Source organism: Oreochromis niloticus, linkage group LG8 (assembly GCF_001858045.2).
Source record: "Oreochromis niloticus isolate F11D_XX linkage group LG8, O_niloticus_UMD_NMBU, whole genome shotgun sequence".
NCBI lineage: Eukaryota > Metazoa > Chordata > Actinopteri > Cichliformes > Cichlidae > Oreochromis > Oreochromis niloticus.
Window position 1 is genome coordinate 27,143,693 of NC_031973.2, and position 16,759 is coordinate 27,160,451.

The window sequence follows — 16,759 nt, forward strand, 5'->3', positions numbered from 1 at the left end:
CTACTTCTCTGACATCATCACCAAAAACAGTCATAACGCTCGGGTCTTATTTTCTACAGTTGACAGGCTAACAAACCCTCCTGTGTCAGTGGCAGCTGAACTTCATTCAACCATGGCCTGCAATGACTTTGCCAAATTCTTCACAGAAAAAATCCAAAAGATTAGACAAGCAATTAATACATCAACAGCAGATCCAGGAAATGTACTGTGTCCACCGAAAAACTGTTTAAACACCATCAAACAGTTTCACCCTATTAACAGCAAAGACCTGGAGGACATCTTAGGTCAACTGAACTCCTCCTCTTGCTGTTTAGATGTCCTGCCAACAAGTTTTTTCAAAAAGGTCACAAAGACTTTGGAGTCAGACCTGTTACAGATTGTCAACTTTTCTTTAATATCAGGTGTGTTTCCAGAATCACTAAAAACTGCTGTAATTAAACCTATACTGAAAAAGGACAATCTTGACAAGAGACAAATGAATAACTACAGGCCGATCTCAAATCTCCCATTTTTAAGTAAGATTATTGAAAAAGCAGTTTCTCAACACCTCAATTACTTCTTAAAACAGAATAACTGCTATGATGCCTTCCAGTCAGGTTTTAGACAGAACCACAGCACTGAAACCGCTCTGACCAAAGTGTTTAATGACATATGTCTGAACACAGACAGTGGAACAATGTCAGTCTTAGTTTTACTGGATCTCAGTGCAGCATTTGATACAGTTGACCACAACATATTACTCAAACGACTGGAGAACTGGGCAGGTCTTTCAGGAACTGTACTAAACTGGTTCAAAACATACTTAGAAAACAGGAAATACTTTGTATCAATAGGTACGCACGCTTTTCTTTGCAAACTCCTTTGACTATCAATAGGTAACTTCACATCTGAGCAGACAAGTATCACATGTGGAGTTCCCCAAGGTTCCATCTTGGGACCCCTTCTGTTTAACATTTACATGCTCCCACTGGCACAGATTATAAAGAACAACAAAATAAACTATCATAGCTACGCAGATGACACACAAATATATATCACAATGTCACCAGGAGACCGAGGCCCTGTACAGGCTCTTGGTAAATGCATTGAGGAAATTAATGACTGGTTGTGCCACAATTTTCTCCAGCTAAACAAAAATAAAACTGAGGTAATAGTCTTTGGTGCAAAAGAAAAACGATTACAGGTCACCAGAGAACTTCAATCTATACATCTAAAAACCACAAACCAGGCGAGAAATTTGGGTGTAGTGATGGATGCAGACCTAAACTTAGAAAAACACATTAAGACAATAACAAAATCAGCTTACTATCACCTCAAGAATATTTCAAGGATAAAAGATCTGATGTCTCAACAGGACCTGGAAAAACTAGTCCATGCATTCATCTTTAGTAGGCTTGATTACTGTAACAGCATCTTTACAGGTCTACCTAAAAAATCAGTCAGACAACTACAGCTCATTCAGAACTCTGCTGCTAGAGTCCTCACTAAGACCAAACAAGTGGACCACATCAGTCCAGCTCTGAGGTCTTTACACTGGCTGCCTGTCCATCAGAGGATAGACTTTAAAGTTCTGATGCTGGTCTATAAAGCTCTGAATGGTTTAGGACCGAAATACATCAGTGACCTCCTGACCCAGTATGAACCTTCCAGATCCCTCAGGTCATCTGGATCCGGTCTGTTATCAGTCCCCAGAGTCAGAACCAGACACGGAGAAGCTGCATTCAGCTTTTATGCTGCTTATATCTGGAACAAACTCCCAGAAAGCCTCAGATCAGCTGAAACACTCAGTTTATTTAAATCCACGTTGAAGACTCACCTATTCTCATCTGCATTTGAATAAAGCACCAAATCCACACTTAAGTTTAAATTTCAAAACCTACTTTTTAACTACTGATTTTATCTACTGTTCTGATTTTATCTACTGTTTTGATATTTGATTTTATATACTGTTTGTTTGTTTGCTTGTTTTAATCAAATTTAAATCATGCTTTTTATTTGTTTTTGTTTTTAATGTCTCTGCAAAGCACTTTGAATCACCTTGTTGTTGAATTGTGCTATATAAATAAACTTGCCTTGCCTTGCCTTGCCTACTGAGAAGCTTATCATTGACCAACAACAGTGTCTCCTAAGTGTTTATTTTAAGGTTACCAGCTTTACTGAATATGTAATTATTTGATTCTACTTTCTTTTAGTTGTGGTCAACCTGATAACCACTACATCCAGTACATCTTTATACGTGTGTGTGTGTTAACCTGTATGTGGTGTATGGTCCTGCCAATGGCCTCAGCAAGTAGCAAAGTCACAGTGCATCCACCAAATCCTCCCCCTGTCATCCGGCTGCCAAAGACGCCCTCCACTTCCATGGCTGCAGACACTAGCTCATCTAGCTCCTTGCAGCTCACCTCATACAGATCTCTGCCACAGGGACATCGAGTTACCACATGCCTAACAGTGACCTATACAGTAACTCATTTGCTATCTGTACCTCAGACTGTTGTGGCTCTCAACCATAAGTTTGCCACACTCCTTGTATTCTCCTCTTTCTAGAGACTTAGCAGCTTGGACAGTTCTTTGGATCTCCTCAATTACATGGCGAGCTCTTCTGTAGGTAACATCATCCATCCTTCCCCTGGCCTCTGAAGCGATAAAAAAATAAACAGGGTTAGCTTTGACCGATGAGTTTGAAAAGCAAAAAAATATATACAGTCATCTAAAAGTACTGAAATGCTAATAAGTGCTTTCAAATGGCAAACAAGTGGTTGAAACTTAAAGTTATGTGTAAAAAAAAAAGTAAAGACAAGTCAAAGGTCAGCAAAATAGAAATGCTGAAAAAGTCAAAGCAGTAATAAAATAAGTGAAACATATAAGGCTTGACATTTATGAATTCCTGCAGTGGTGAAAAGATTTCAGTCTAGAAAGATAAAAGACATTTTATTAAATTTGAGTTTGACCTTGAGGAAGAGGTCAGAGGTCAACCTGATATTTACATGCCTCTCAGTACAAACAACACTAAGAAACATAGTTTTAAATGGCTTTGCATGCTATTATCATCACTTTGAACCTCAGATCACTGACCTATTGATCTTGAAGGAGAACTCAGAGGTCAAATGTGACATATTTAAATCTTTATATGGTACTTTCTACATGTCAACGATAAGTTAGAAGGCTTTTATGTCAATGTTTAACTAATAAATCATAAATTTGGCCTTGAAGACTTTGGCAGATGCAAAATTTTTATGAACTGTTAACAAGACCCGACTGGACACATACATTTTATCAGAAATCATTTTAAACTTTTCAATCTGTCATGTTTACAGACACAATGAGAGGATGCAAACACTACCAACACATAACCTCCTTGGTGGAGACAACTAGCACTATTAGCAAAATAATATGGTGAAATGCCAAAAAGTACACAATATATCACTTCTAGGGCCTGGTGGATAGCAAAAAATGTCTGCATGCTTCAAAAGGTACAAACTGACACCAAGATGAAATCAGTAAATTAGAAATAAGTAAATTACATCCTGAATAAATGCAGAAATGACTTTTTCATGGGTATCAATGAGTGCCATCTTGGGTTTTTGAGGCCAATCAGGCAAAATTAGTATGTATACAAAGGTCCACTATTGTTCCACAATTTTGGAGTAAATTAGACATTATCTCTTCCACTAGTGCTCTAGTGCATGTGACAGTTTTAAAGCCATGCTGTCATATAAATTAAATAAATAAGACTCAGTCAGCGCCTCCCTCCTAACCATCTCAGAGTCAGGCAGAAGGCGATACCTTAGACATGTTTAATAAAGACAAAAATGTAAAAATGTTTACTTCATACTATTAAAACTCTCAATTACTGACTCTGACAGTACATTATTGACAAATAATTTATTTGGCTTTTGCAATAATTTGAATTCCTACACACTCTATATAATTAATAAAAATAACCTGGACTCAGATAAATACTTTAAGACCTTGTTTGTGGGGACTGTAAGTTGTAGTTTTTAAGGCTTTCAAAGACCTGCCAATGAACTGTTAAACAGTGAGAGAAAATGGATTACAACAGGAAGAAAAAAAAAACATCCACACCCTCTAGGTCCTTCATCGTAGCATCCCTCAGACTGTCTTTCCCCAGAATGGAGGCAGCCGTCTCACATTGCCTGCGTCTTATGGGATACTCACTGCAGCTCAGAGAGTGCCTTACATTGGAGTTGGTGATGAGAATGACCAGGCCTGGATCTGTCAGAGGAACAGGGGTGGCCTCCAGCGATCTGTCAAACACGTTTTTTTTTTTTTTTTTTTAATTTTAATGAAAATATAACATAGTAACAATGTCTACTTTGTGTAGCCAAAGACCATCACTCACTAAATGTTTGTACTACCTGCAGTCAATGAGCAATGCATGTCCCTCCTTGCCAAGAACAGATACAAACTGATCCATAATGCCACAGGGTACATCAGCATGAGTGTGTTCAGCCTGCTGACAGGCTAATGCTTTGGACACCTGGTTTCCATCATCTATGAGAAAAAGAAAAGTAAAGAGTAGATCAAATGGCTCCAACACCATTGGCCTGTTAGTAAAATCAATAAGCATCAGCTGTCAGTACGAGTATGGTTAGACGTTAAGAGCGCTCAAACACTCTAACCATATCTTGGAATAGATTTTGTTTTAGCATAAAAGCTGTTATTGCCAGGCCACCATCACGCTAACAAAGAGTGAATAGCAATGGCCCCATCAAAATGTGCCATGTGAGACTGAAAACAAACACACGTGTTGAAACAAGGAGGTAGCAGAGAGGTGATGAGAGGTCAGGACTGTATATCACTTATTCCTTAAGTGAATCTGAAGGCATTTACTACTTGACAAGTCTTCTTTTGGCATAATGACTTAAATATGGGTAGCTTTATCAAGAATAATACAGCATCATATCTCGGCAGATTATTATAAAATCTGAACTAAATCAAACAATAAGTAAAATAAATGGTAAAGTATAACAATTGCAAGGACTAAATGTAGTGGAATAGAATAAGAAAGCAGTATAACGCAGAAATACTTGAAATAAGTAAAACAGCCATTCAGTCACTGCCATGACCTCTAATATGACTCTAACCTGGCTTGAGTTGCTGCAGGAAGGTGTAAAAGGCCACCTCTAGAGAGGCAGAGCTGGACAGTCCTCCACCCAGGGGGACACTGGTGGCTATCACTGCCCTGAAACCTGGGACTGGAGAAGCTAAAACACAAGACACATAAAAAGTAGACTTTTTGGATTTTTAAAAATTTTGATCCTGAAAGATAAAATATGTGAGACTGCTTGACATCTGTTCTCATTCACTGTGACAGTATAATGTGTTTACAGTCTTGTTTACCCCTGTAATGGTGTATAACACCCTTTACATAGTTGGCCCAGCGGGGTAACCCTGGAGACAGTGCAGATCCATCACTAGACAGGCAGAAGTCCAATCGGTGAGGCTCGTCAGCGTCGAAGGCTGCGGTTACCACGGTAACATCCTGGCCGGATATTTCACTACCCACCACCACAGTCACTAGAGGAAGCGCCTGACAACAAATGCACAAGGAAGTACTTAGTTTTGTCTTTAGTCTTTCTGTCAAGAAGAAATTTCTTTCCAAAAGTTATTTAAAAAAGAAGAGAAAAATCACAGTTACACTATTCTTACTATTACTAACATAAAATCCTTTTATTAAAATCAGATCTTTGCCTGTTTTCGACATGAATGTGATAATGCAAGACTCAGTTCAACAGATGAAGCTTTCTACTGAGTGGTAGTGTGGTACTGATACCATTGGAAGCACGAGTCCCTGGTTGTAGTCGGTGTGCTCTCCTATTAGGTTCACTCTTCCAGGCGCGCAAACCGCCACTCGAGCAGGCTCCTCACCGAACATCTGTCCGTACAGTCGCCGGGCCTCCGAAACAAGCTCGGACAAACTCGGAAAACAACTAGCCATTTAGCAGATTTCTTTAAAGGGTTCAGCAAAAATGATGAGCTGACAGTGTCAACAGACAGGCGAAGTGCTCGAGCAGTCATGTGACGCGTCCTTCTGCTTTTTTTTCTTCTTCTTTATCATGTATTGGCGGTTAGCAAACAGCAAAATGGTGAATTACCGCCACTAACTGGTGTAGAGTGTGCCCTGAAATATAAAAAAAAAAACCTACAAAAAAATTAAATCCTTCCAAACAAATTAGTGTCTTAAAAAACAAAATATGACCTGATAACCTTCACTCTTCGAGTTCTTGCAAAGTAAATCTAACAAATCCAGTTTCACTTTCATATAACCGAGCTTTTGAATCAGTTTTCTTCTCTCAGCGTCACATTTCTGGCAGTGCACTAAAACATGTTCCATGGTGTTATCTTCTCTACTGCAGTCACATTTTCTTGTATGGTGTTTTCCTGTTAAAAATAACGTGCTATTCAAACCAGTGTGCCCAAATCTGTCTCTCTCCTGTTCCTTCCTGTACTTCTCATTTCTCCTGTTTTCTTTTGGATTTTGTAAAACCATCACCTTTTCCTCTCTTCCTCCCATTGCTTTTGCCACCTTTCTTCCATTTTCTGTCATATTCTACTCTTAATCTCTGTCCGACTGACATAGATGACCAGATCCACTGAAATTCTCTTTGTAGCTTCCTTTGCTGTCCTATCTGCCATTTCTTCTCCTTTAACTCCATGATGCACTGGTACCCATAAGAAGGTGACCATAAGCCCCATCATATTGACTGTGTTTGCTGAATCTCTATCAGAATGTCGGATCTGCTGTCTGAGTGACTGTCTTGCAAACTAGCCAATGATTAACTTGAATCTGAGCATATCACCGATCTTAATGGTCTTCTGTCTTCTATCCACTGGACAGCCAACAGTATTGAAACCATTTCTCACGTGTATACTGATTATCCATCACTGATCCTTTTCCTTACTTTGAAACAAAACTCAGGAAAAATAAATGCTGTCCCACTTTGGTTGGCTGTTTTCCTTGATGCATCTGTGTACATTTTGACATAATCTTAATACCGACCAATATATGCCTGTGCTGTATGTGAATTTAAAATAAAACCCCTATCCTTGTTCTTTTTGTCCAATAGTGTGAAATTTACTACAGCATCCATGGTGGTATTGTAGATAATGGTGCTGTTTCACTAATGCTGATCTTGTCCAGATTAAGTTCAGCTGCTTTCTGACTCAGTGTCGACCCAAAGCTCTTCATTTCTCTTTTCTCTTTTTCCCAGCAGGATTGGAAAACAGTTTTTGTTGGATGATCTTGACCATGTCCTTGGAGACTTGCCCAGTTGTTCAGTATTGGCTGCTCTCTTCTGATTTCTAGTGGCATTTCTCCCGTCTACCTGTACTGCTGCTGTTGGGGTTGTTTTAAATGCACCTGTGCAGACTCACGAAGACTTGCAGCAGAATTATATGCTATACACCCATAATCCAATACTGATCTAATTAACCCAGTATTAACACAACATTATTTTGCAGATGTTGGATGTTAAAGCTATTGGTCTGTAGGTTCCTGGCTTGTATCATCCTTCCCTGGTTTACATGTCAGTATAATCACTGCCTCCTTCCAGCTTCCCTCCCTCCAAACTCTATTATATAACTCTAGTAAAACGTCTTTAGACAATTCTCTCTGGTGACTTATCATTGTATAACAAACCTGATTCAATTCAATTCAATTCAATTCAATTTTATTTATATAGCGCCAAATCACAACAAAAGTCGCCTCAAGGCGCTTTATATTGTACAATAGATCGCACAATAATAAATACAGAGAAAACCCCAACAATCATATCATATGACCCCCTATGAGCAAGCACTTTGGCGACAGTGGGAAGGAAAAACTCCCTTTTAACAGGAAGAAACCTCCGGCAGAACCAGGCTCAGGGAGGGGCGGCCATCTGCTGCGACCGGTTGGGGTGAAGAAGGAAAACAGGATGAAAGACATGCTGTGGAAGAGAGACAGAAATTAATAACAGATATGATTCGATGCAGAGAGGTCTATTAACACATAGTGAGTGGCTGGAAAGGAAAAACTCAATGCATCATGGGAATCCCCGGCAGCCTACGTCTATTGCAGCATAACTAAGGGAGGATTCAGGGTCACCTGGTCCAGCCCTAACTATATGCTTTAGCAAAAAGGAAAGTTTTAAGCCTAATCTTGAAAGTAGAGATAGTGTCTGTCTCCCGAATCCAAACTGGAAGCTGGTTCCACAGAAGAGGGGCCTGAAAACTGAAGGCTCTGCCTCCCATTCTACTTTTAAATACTCTAGGAACAACAAGTAGGCCTGCAGAGCGAGAGCGAAGTGCTCTAATAGGGTGATATGGTACCACAAGGTCATTAAGATAAGATGGGGCCTGATTATTTAAGACCTTGTATGTGAGGAGCAGGATTTTGAATTCAATTCTGGATTTAACAGGAAGCCAATGAAGGGAAGCCAAAACAGGAGAAATATGTTCTCTCTTTCTAGTCCCTGTCAGGACTCTTGCTGCAGCATTTTGGATCAGCTGAAGACTTTTCAGGGAGTTTTTAGGACATCCTGATAATAAAGAATTACAGTAGTCCAGCCTGGAAGTAATGAATGCATGAACTAGTTTTTCAGCATCACTCTGAGACAGGATATTTCTAATTTTAGAGATGTTGCGCAAATGGAAGAAAGCAGTCTTACATATTTGTTTAATATGTGCATTGAAGGACATGTCCTGGTCAAAAATGACTCCAAGGTTCCTCACAGTGTTACTGGAGGCCAAGGTAATGCCATCCAGAGTAAGAATCTGGTTAGATACCATATTTCTAAGATTTTCAGGGCCGAGTACAATAACCTCAGTTTTATCTGAATTAAGAAGCAGAAAGTTAGCGGCCATCCAGGTCTTTATGTCTTTAAGACATTCCTGCAGTTTAACTAATTGGTGTGTGTTACCTGGCTTCATGGATAGATAGAGCTGCGTGTCATCTGCATAGCAGTGAAAATGTATGCTATGTCTTCTAATGATGCTGCCTAGGGGAAGCATGTATAATGTAAATAGAATTGGTCCTAGCACTGAACCCTGTGGAACACCATAATTGACCTTAGTGTGTGAAGAGGACTCTCCATTTACTTGAACAAATTGGAGTCTATTAGATAGATATGATACAAACCACTGCAGCGCAGTACCTGTAATACCTACAGCATGTTCTAATCGCTCTAATAGGATATTATGATCAACAGTATCAAACGCAGCACTAAGGTCTAGCAGGACAAGCACAGAGATGAGTCCACTGTCAGAGGCCATAAGAAGATCATTTGTAACCTTCACTAAAGCTGTTTCTGTGCTGTGATGAGCTCTGAAACCTGACTGAAACTCTTCAAATAAGCCATTCCTCTGATCTTTCCCTGGTGCTGAAAGGTTGAATTTCCTAATTCTGTCTTTCAAATTCTGTTCAATTCTGTCTTTGTAAAGGGCATATTCAATAAATTGTGTCGTCTACTTGCTGCAGTACCCCCCTATTTTCCGCAATTGTAATTTCTCTTTCCCTTTGACCTTCTTCCCTAATATTAATTGAGTTATGAATTTTACCAAATGTTTTTGCCATCATATCTGCCTTTTCTTCATTTTTCACAGCTGTAACTTCCCCATCATTTAATACTGGATGCTCATATTCTCTTATAATTGTGTTCATCCTTCTGATCATTGACCATACCTTACCAATTTCTGTCTCTCTCCCCACAGAATTACAAAAGCCCCTCCAACTGTCCCTCGTTGCATTTTAATGGTTTTTCTTACATTAGCTTGTGACTTTTTATATTCAACAAGATTCTGATAATTCTGACTTCTTTTTAACATTTTAAAAGCTTTATTTCAGCACTTCATCACATTCCTTTGTCCACCAGGGTACAATCTTTTTGCTTCTACCTCCTTTCACCGTCATAGTCCGGCTTGCTGCTTCTAGAATATTATTACACACAAATGAATTTAGATCATGAACATCAACATTCAATTTTCTCTCCTGGTCACTGACACACTTAAACATAATCATAGGACATGATTGAAATGACATTTCTTTATTTTTTGATTATTTATGATTGACTATTTATTAAACTTATAACATTCATTCACTTATAACACAATAACAAAATCCAAGACACAAATATTAATATTTTTAAGAAATTTTAAAGAAAGTAAAGAGAGAGCAACCTCAGCATTCAAAGAAGACAGATCTTTGCTCTATCAAAGGAGTTGCCTCAGGGGGACTTAGTGGCAAAAAGTCCTCAGCAAAATTTTGGTTTCTGTCCAATTAAATTGATTCAAGTTTACTAACTAAAAAAAAGTTGTTGGGCAAAATACTTTTTAATTTTTATATGCCAGGGTTACACTATCAATTTCCACCTGAAGGCCACAGTCCAGGGTAAGTACAAGAATTGAAACAACAATCCTTTTGTAGTGAGTAACTGTATTACAAAGTGACTACTTTGGATAAAACATAAATAAATATGAACACTGAAATCCTGCTATCATTATGATACTAACAGGTCAAACACAATTTCTTGATAATAAATGTTATACAAAACAACAGAATAATGACAGTGAGCCAACAATGCTGAAATCAATACTTATTTACTAGCTGACAGGGATATTTTTCAGTTTGTTGAACACTATTCAGAAGAATTGTTTGTTATAAATATCATAGGTTATATTGGTGTACAGAATGTATGCACAAACACATTATTTTAAATATAATAATAACAAAAACAGTGGAAAAGGTTCAAATTTTATTTTGTCTGCAATTTCTACAGTTCAGAAAACAGCCTTTGACATTTTAACCTACAATGTACAAAAGAAAGTGAGCAAAATCCAGAGAAATTATTTATAAAATCTGGGTTTTGTGATCTCAGCAGAATATCAGCATGTTTTTTTGTTTAATCATATAGCAGACATATAGTTAGTTCTGTTTCAGTTTTGTCATTTAATTGTCTCATAAAATGATGGACCTGACTGTAAATGTACAATTCTTATCTCGACTTTCATTTCTAAATATCCATTTGTGCCAAACTTATGTTCACATGCCCAATTTGTATCTTAAGTAAACATCGAACAAATATCTGACAAAACTACCATACTCTGACAAATAGATTTTGCATGTCTATTATGTAATCGATTTAATCATTTTAAGCATTTATGTTTACAGTGAGCTACAGCTTCAGAATAACACTGTCTGTCCACTACCCAGTGCTAAAAACGCTTTCGATTTAAATTAAAAAGTTTTCATATAGTTTGTCTTTATATAGATGCTATATAGGTTCTGTACTACCTTCCTGTACTCTTTTCTTTCAGATGTATAAAACATGAACAGATTACCCTAACATTTATTTGTAGTTATTTATTTATTTGTTTTACACTTCACCCCGCTCAGATCAGCTGTTCCATGTGTTACCAAAAGGACAGCTGCAGAGTGTCCTCTTGTGGACAAAGTCTGCAACTTCAATGCTCATAACATGGTTGAAGGAGGAAAAAAATTAAAAAACTTCCCCTATATATAATAACCCTGCAAGCCAGCGCAGGAGAAACTGCAGTTAAGTTTCCACACAGGACCAGGTTTGGATGGGTTTTTTCCCGTAATAAATAAAATAATAACTTAAAAACAGTATTTTGTATTTATTCAGGTTATCTTTTTTCTGATACTAAAATGTGTTTGTTGATCTGAAATATAAGTGTGAGAAATATACAACAAAAAAGAAGCCATGAAGGGGGCAAATAATTTTCCACAGCACTGTATATCCTGTTTATCTACAGCAGAGGAAAATGTTTGGTCAGTGTGGCAACAGGATATGTGAGGGATACATTTAGTCTAGCAGCATTGTCCACCTCTTCCTAGCAGATCCCAAAGTCTTCCCAAGCTGGAAAAATACACAACTTTTCCTGCCCAGACTTGGGCAATCCCTGCAACTACAGAAGATGTGTGGCTCTACTCTTTCTATGGAGAAACCTCCTGTGGCTGATTGTCTCTGAAATCTCATTACCCAGACCTCATGATCCTAGATGAGGATGGAAAAGTAAGGTCAGAGGTGAATCAAAACCTGTACCCTTTTATACTCTACCACATTGGTCTGGTATGACTCAGGTATTACTAACAATATTACCATAATAATGGTATAATGGATAATAATATCCACCTGACTCACACTTATTTTGCACTGGTTAAAAAATGATAAAACAACACTGCAAAACCAATATTTGCATTGTTAATGTATCATAGATACATTAATATCGATTACAATACTCTCATACAATATCTTTACTAATAGAAGTATTTTTCTTTCACTTCTTGGTTATGAAATAATTTTTCTTTATGTAATTCAAGTTTACAGAGCCTGAACCTCATGTCATACTGTTACGGCCCTAGCAGGGCCTCCTCCTGAAGTTGCCTGTGTGGGTGTGTCCTACCAGCTCTCCTGCCTTAGGTGCCAACTTTTTCTTTTGTACGGCTGACTCACATCAGCAATTAAAGGTATTTAAGCCCAGAGAAAGGTGAGCTCTGGGCCAGAGTGCCATGTGAGTGGTTGCAGCTAGTGAGCTGTGTGTTTGGCGTTTGCAGCTAGTGAGCTGCTCTTTTTTGACTTACTTTTCAGTTCATCGACCAACGCTTGGGCTTTTGTTTTGTTTCTTTAAATGGTGATAGCGGCTTGTCCGTCTCTTTTGGTTGAGCTACTTTAATAAAACTCTTTAATTTAACCCTTTTGCCTCCTTGTCTCCTTTTTCCGACCCGGACACTTTTTTTTACTTTCCCTCATTGCCTTGACCCTTTTAGGGGAACGTAACACATACTAATACATAACAAAACAGTATTAATCCGAGGGGAAATAAATTTTATTTCAAGTTTAATTCTAATTCTAATGGATGTTGAACATCTGCTTTGCCTTGTCTCCATATTTAAACATGAAGGTCAATATATTCATGTGTTAAAGTGGGATTCAGCAGGTGCGGGAACCCTGATATTTGAGCAGATTTTGTGTTTAGGCTGTGGTTAGCCTAAACTGTACTACTGCTCTTATTGGATTTAGCCAACTGAATTCAACAAGATTTAAGCTGATGTTGCATAAACTATTATGACTGATTTCCAGGCCATTGGCAGTATAAAAATACAAATTTGGAATTCAGTGAATGTGTCTGTGAAGGTTCTCAGTCATCCAGGCCATCGTAGTCTAAGGAGCTTGGAAACAAAAGCATTTGGACTTTGTTAAGTTTCCTTGAAGATGTTTAACCTCTCATCCGAGAAGCCTCTACAGTTCTAAGAGCAATTGGTGGAGAGTCCCAGATTTTTAGCCCTATGGGAGTACGGGAATATGGGAGCCCCCAGGATGTGAGTGGGTGTTAAGGCGTCTGGGAAGGGATCTCAAAACTTGGTTGTACGACACCAACTGTCTGTCAGTTGGTGTCGTACAACCAGATTTCAACAAAGTAACTGTATTCTGAATATCACCTTTTTAAATGGTAAGTGTAAAGGAATACAGTTACTTTAAATACGTAACGCCAGTACATGTATTCCGTTACTCCCCAACACTGCGTACAATACCAACTGTCCAAACTTTACACTTGGCACAGTACAGTCAGACAAGTACCATTCTCCTGGCAACCACAAAACCTAGACTCATCCATTGGATTGCCAGACAAAGGACTGTGATTTGTCACTCCAGAGAAAACTTCTCCACTGCTCTAGAGTCTAGTGGTCTCATGCTTTACACCAAGTGCATTGCACTTGATGATATAATCCTTGGTTGCAGCTGCTCAGCCATGGAAACACAGTCCATTATGCTCTCTATACACTGTTCTCAAGCTAATCTGAATGCCAGATGAAGTTTAGAGGTTCTGGAGCAATTGACTCAGAAACCTGGTGACCTCTGTGCAGTATGCACCTCAGCATCCACTGACCCTGCTCTGTGGTTTTATGTGGCCTACCACTTTGTGGCTGAGTTGTTCTCATTCCCAGACGCTTTTACTTTGTTATAATACCACTAACAGTTGATTGTGGAATATTTAGTAGCAAGGAAATTTCATGACTGGACTTGTTGCACAGGGGGCATCCTAACAGGGCATCCTGGAATTAACTGAACTCCTGAGAGTAACCCATTCTTTCACTGCATTCCTAGGCACTTGATTTTATACACCTGTGGCCATGGAAGTGATTGGAACACCTGGATTCAATGATTTAGATGGGTGAGTGAATACTTTTGGCAATATGTATGTATTGAGCTGTTTGAAACTTTGTACTTCCAATTGCCTGCCACTGATGTTACTTGTTTTATGCTTGATCCTCTTCTGTAGCACTAGCTAGATTTCCCTTTGTTTAATTCATCACATGCTATAAGAACCTGTGATGGATACACTAACAGTTATCTGTTACTTTGATGTTTAAAAGTGTGAAATGTCAAGAAATAACTCCTCTCAAGTGTCTTAAATTTAAAGTAACAAACATTTGAAAATGTAAGGAGTAGAAAATATGTATAAAGATATACAGATATATTTCGGTTAAGATGTAGGGAGCAAAAGTAAAAGTTCTCAGAAAAATAAATACTCAAGTAACGTACAGATAAACAGATCTAAAACAGAGCTAAAAATTCTACTTAACTACAATAGCATGTATATAATACAAAGTACTTGTACTTAGTTCTCAGCTCTGACCCCGACCCTACTTCTAAGAGTTTAAAGTACTTGGGAAACTTTCTACAAATAAGACATTACTACAATTATTCAGGTAAAACAGATGCTTAAATCGACTGCTCTGAAATCTTAAGTGTATCATAAGTCACTGGTATGCATAGTATTACCTAATTGGCTTTTAGCATTGCATAACAATGTTGTCTTCTTAACAAATCTCAAATACAGTTTTGAAACAATACTATTGCTTAAAAAAATGAATCAGTTGATGATACTGGTGCAACATCTGTGAGAGAAAGCTGTAACTACTGAGTTTTCTCTGATTAACTACCATGGAATGATCATGTGGCTGAAGGGCAGAAGTGGGATTAGGGATTCTTGGTTGGAAAGTGGGTTGGTGATTTTGCTGAAGATTTGGAATTCTGACAGGGAGTGACCTTAACATGTATAAAGAGTGACGCAGGTGAAAGGCTTGATCCATCCATCTTGAGCAGTCGGACATGACGATAACCTGCAGAATTAAGGGGGTTTAAGATAAGTAGAATATGTGGTTATACATATTGTGTTGATGTTGACGACACACACACACTCACATATTAACCCATTCGCTGCCACACATACCTGTGCGGACACTGGTGAGAGGGAGAGTGAATTGTCCCAGGAAGTCATTTCTTGAAGTATAGTCATGATCCTCCACCAAAAAGCGGATCAGAGCCAAGTCAGGGACATGGACGGTAAAGTTAAAGGTGCAGTCCCACCGTGGATTAAAGCCTGTAACGAAGAATATAAATTCACACACTAATTTATGCAATGTGTAAAGCAGGGGTGTCCAAAGTCCGGCCCGCGGGCCGCATTAATTGGCCCTCAAGTAATTTTATAAATAGAATAGAAAATGGCCCGCACTTCAACTTTTGCTTGAGTGTATTGCACTTCTTAGTTTTAACACCAGGGGGAGCTACTGTTGATCAAGGCAGTTGCTCTACCAAAAAGGACAATCACAGAAGAAATTTACTCCACGTTACCAAACATGGCAGAACCAAAGAAGCGAAAGGTAGAAAGTGAGTGCAGAAAATTTCAGACACGAGAGTGAATATTTCTTCAAAGAATTCAAGGGGAAGTGTGTCTGTTTGATCTGCACTGAAACTGTGGCAGTTATGAAAGAGTATAATGTACAACGTCATTATGAAACCAAACATCAGGCCTATGCATCCTACACTGGTGCTGAGCGAGAGCAGAAATTAAAGCAAAGGATAGCTATCCTGCGGGGTCAGCAACAGTATTTTTTCGTGCTCAAATTGTCCAGGAAAAGGCTACAATAGCAGCTATGAGGTCCCCCAACTCATCGCAAGACATGGCAAGCCTTTTTCAGATGGAGACCTCATAAAACACGGCCTCGTTAAAGTCACCGAAATAATGTGCGCGGAAAAAGTGCAGGACTTCAACAACGTCAGCATGTCCAGAAATACAGTTGTGCGACGCATTGAAGACTCGCCAGCCAACATTAAACTGCAACTGTCCGATAAAGCTGTGCTTTTGATTTTTACTCCATCGCATGCGATGAGAGCACTGATGCCACAGACACAGCACAGCTGCTATTTTTTTTTGCGGGGAGTGGACGAGAGCACGAGCACTTTAGGTGAGTAAAAAAATATATTCCACAGTACCCGTGTGTTAATAAGCATGCATGTGCAGGTACACATGCATCAAATATCAATAATGCGCATCAATTCTGTCACTACCCTGCTTTTGCGCACCACTTTCTTATATGCGTTTTTCTTGTTAACACACAGAGTACACACTGCTGTGCACAGCGCACGCAAAGTCAGCTGATCTCATCTGATGCAGATCTGCTCCTTGATCAAGTGACATTTGTCCGGATTTTTGGCATGAGTGGCGTACGATGAGCACCACGGCTGGATGGGCCGATTTACATACCCAGCGCAGCTGATACTCACCAGAATAATTCACTAAAATTATATGCACTCCTGTTATTAAGTCCAGTTCAGTCTGTTAATGCTGATAATCGTTTCAAACGAACGTTAATAGGTGTGTTGCTAAGCCTAAGAACTTAAATAACAAACTTGAAATGTACCCGTCCCATTTTCCCCTTTATTGTTTTTTC

The 16,759-nt window shown here is 38.8% G+C and overlaps 2 protein-coding genes across 5 annotated transcripts in view; both read right to left on the reverse strand.

The window, feature by feature from the left end:
• galk1 (galactokinase 1) overlaps positions 1 to 6,069 on the reverse strand; it is a 56,842-nt gene extending 50,773 nt beyond the window's left edge. Inside the window, exons 1-7 of one of the 3 annotated variants that reach the window (XM_013266387.3) lie at positions 5,798 to 6,068; positions 5,365 to 5,554; positions 5,109 to 5,228; positions 4,380 to 4,515; positions 4,087 to 4,268; positions 2,486 to 2,636; positions 2,253 to 2,415 (exon numbers count right to left, since the gene is read on the reverse strand). In XM_013266387.3, coding sequence (XP_013121841.1) covers positions 2,253 to 2,415; positions 2,486 to 2,636; positions 4,087 to 4,268; positions 4,380 to 4,515; positions 5,109 to 5,228; positions 5,365 to 5,554; positions 5,798 to 5,962 — 1,107 coding nt within the window. In that variant the 5' untranslated portion in view covers positions 5,963 to 6,068. Of the gene's footprint in view, positions 1 to 2,252; positions 2,416 to 2,485; positions 2,637 to 4,086; positions 4,269 to 4,379; positions 4,516 to 5,108; positions 5,229 to 5,364; positions 5,555 to 5,797 lie in introns of all 3 variants that reach the window. The other 2 variants (XM_013266386.2, XM_025910014.1) reach the window with 2 other exon arrangements.
• A 3,958-nt stretch (positions 6,070 to 10,027) lies between these two features.
• LOC100702229 (1-phosphatidylinositol 4,5-bisphosphate phosphodiesterase delta-3-A) overlaps positions 10,028 to 16,759 on the reverse strand; it is a 59,057-nt gene continuing 52,325 nt past the window's right edge. For both annotated transcript variants that reach the window (XM_013266389.3, XM_003458560.5), the window contains 2 exons: positions 15,259 to 15,408; positions 10,028 to 15,148 (listed from right to left, as the gene is read on the reverse strand). In XM_013266389.3, the coding sequence (XP_013121843.1) occupies positions 15,006 to 15,148; positions 15,259 to 15,408 (293 nt within the window). In that variant the 3' untranslated portion in view covers positions 10,028 to 15,005. The remainder of the gene's footprint in view (positions 15,149 to 15,258; positions 15,409 to 16,759) is intronic.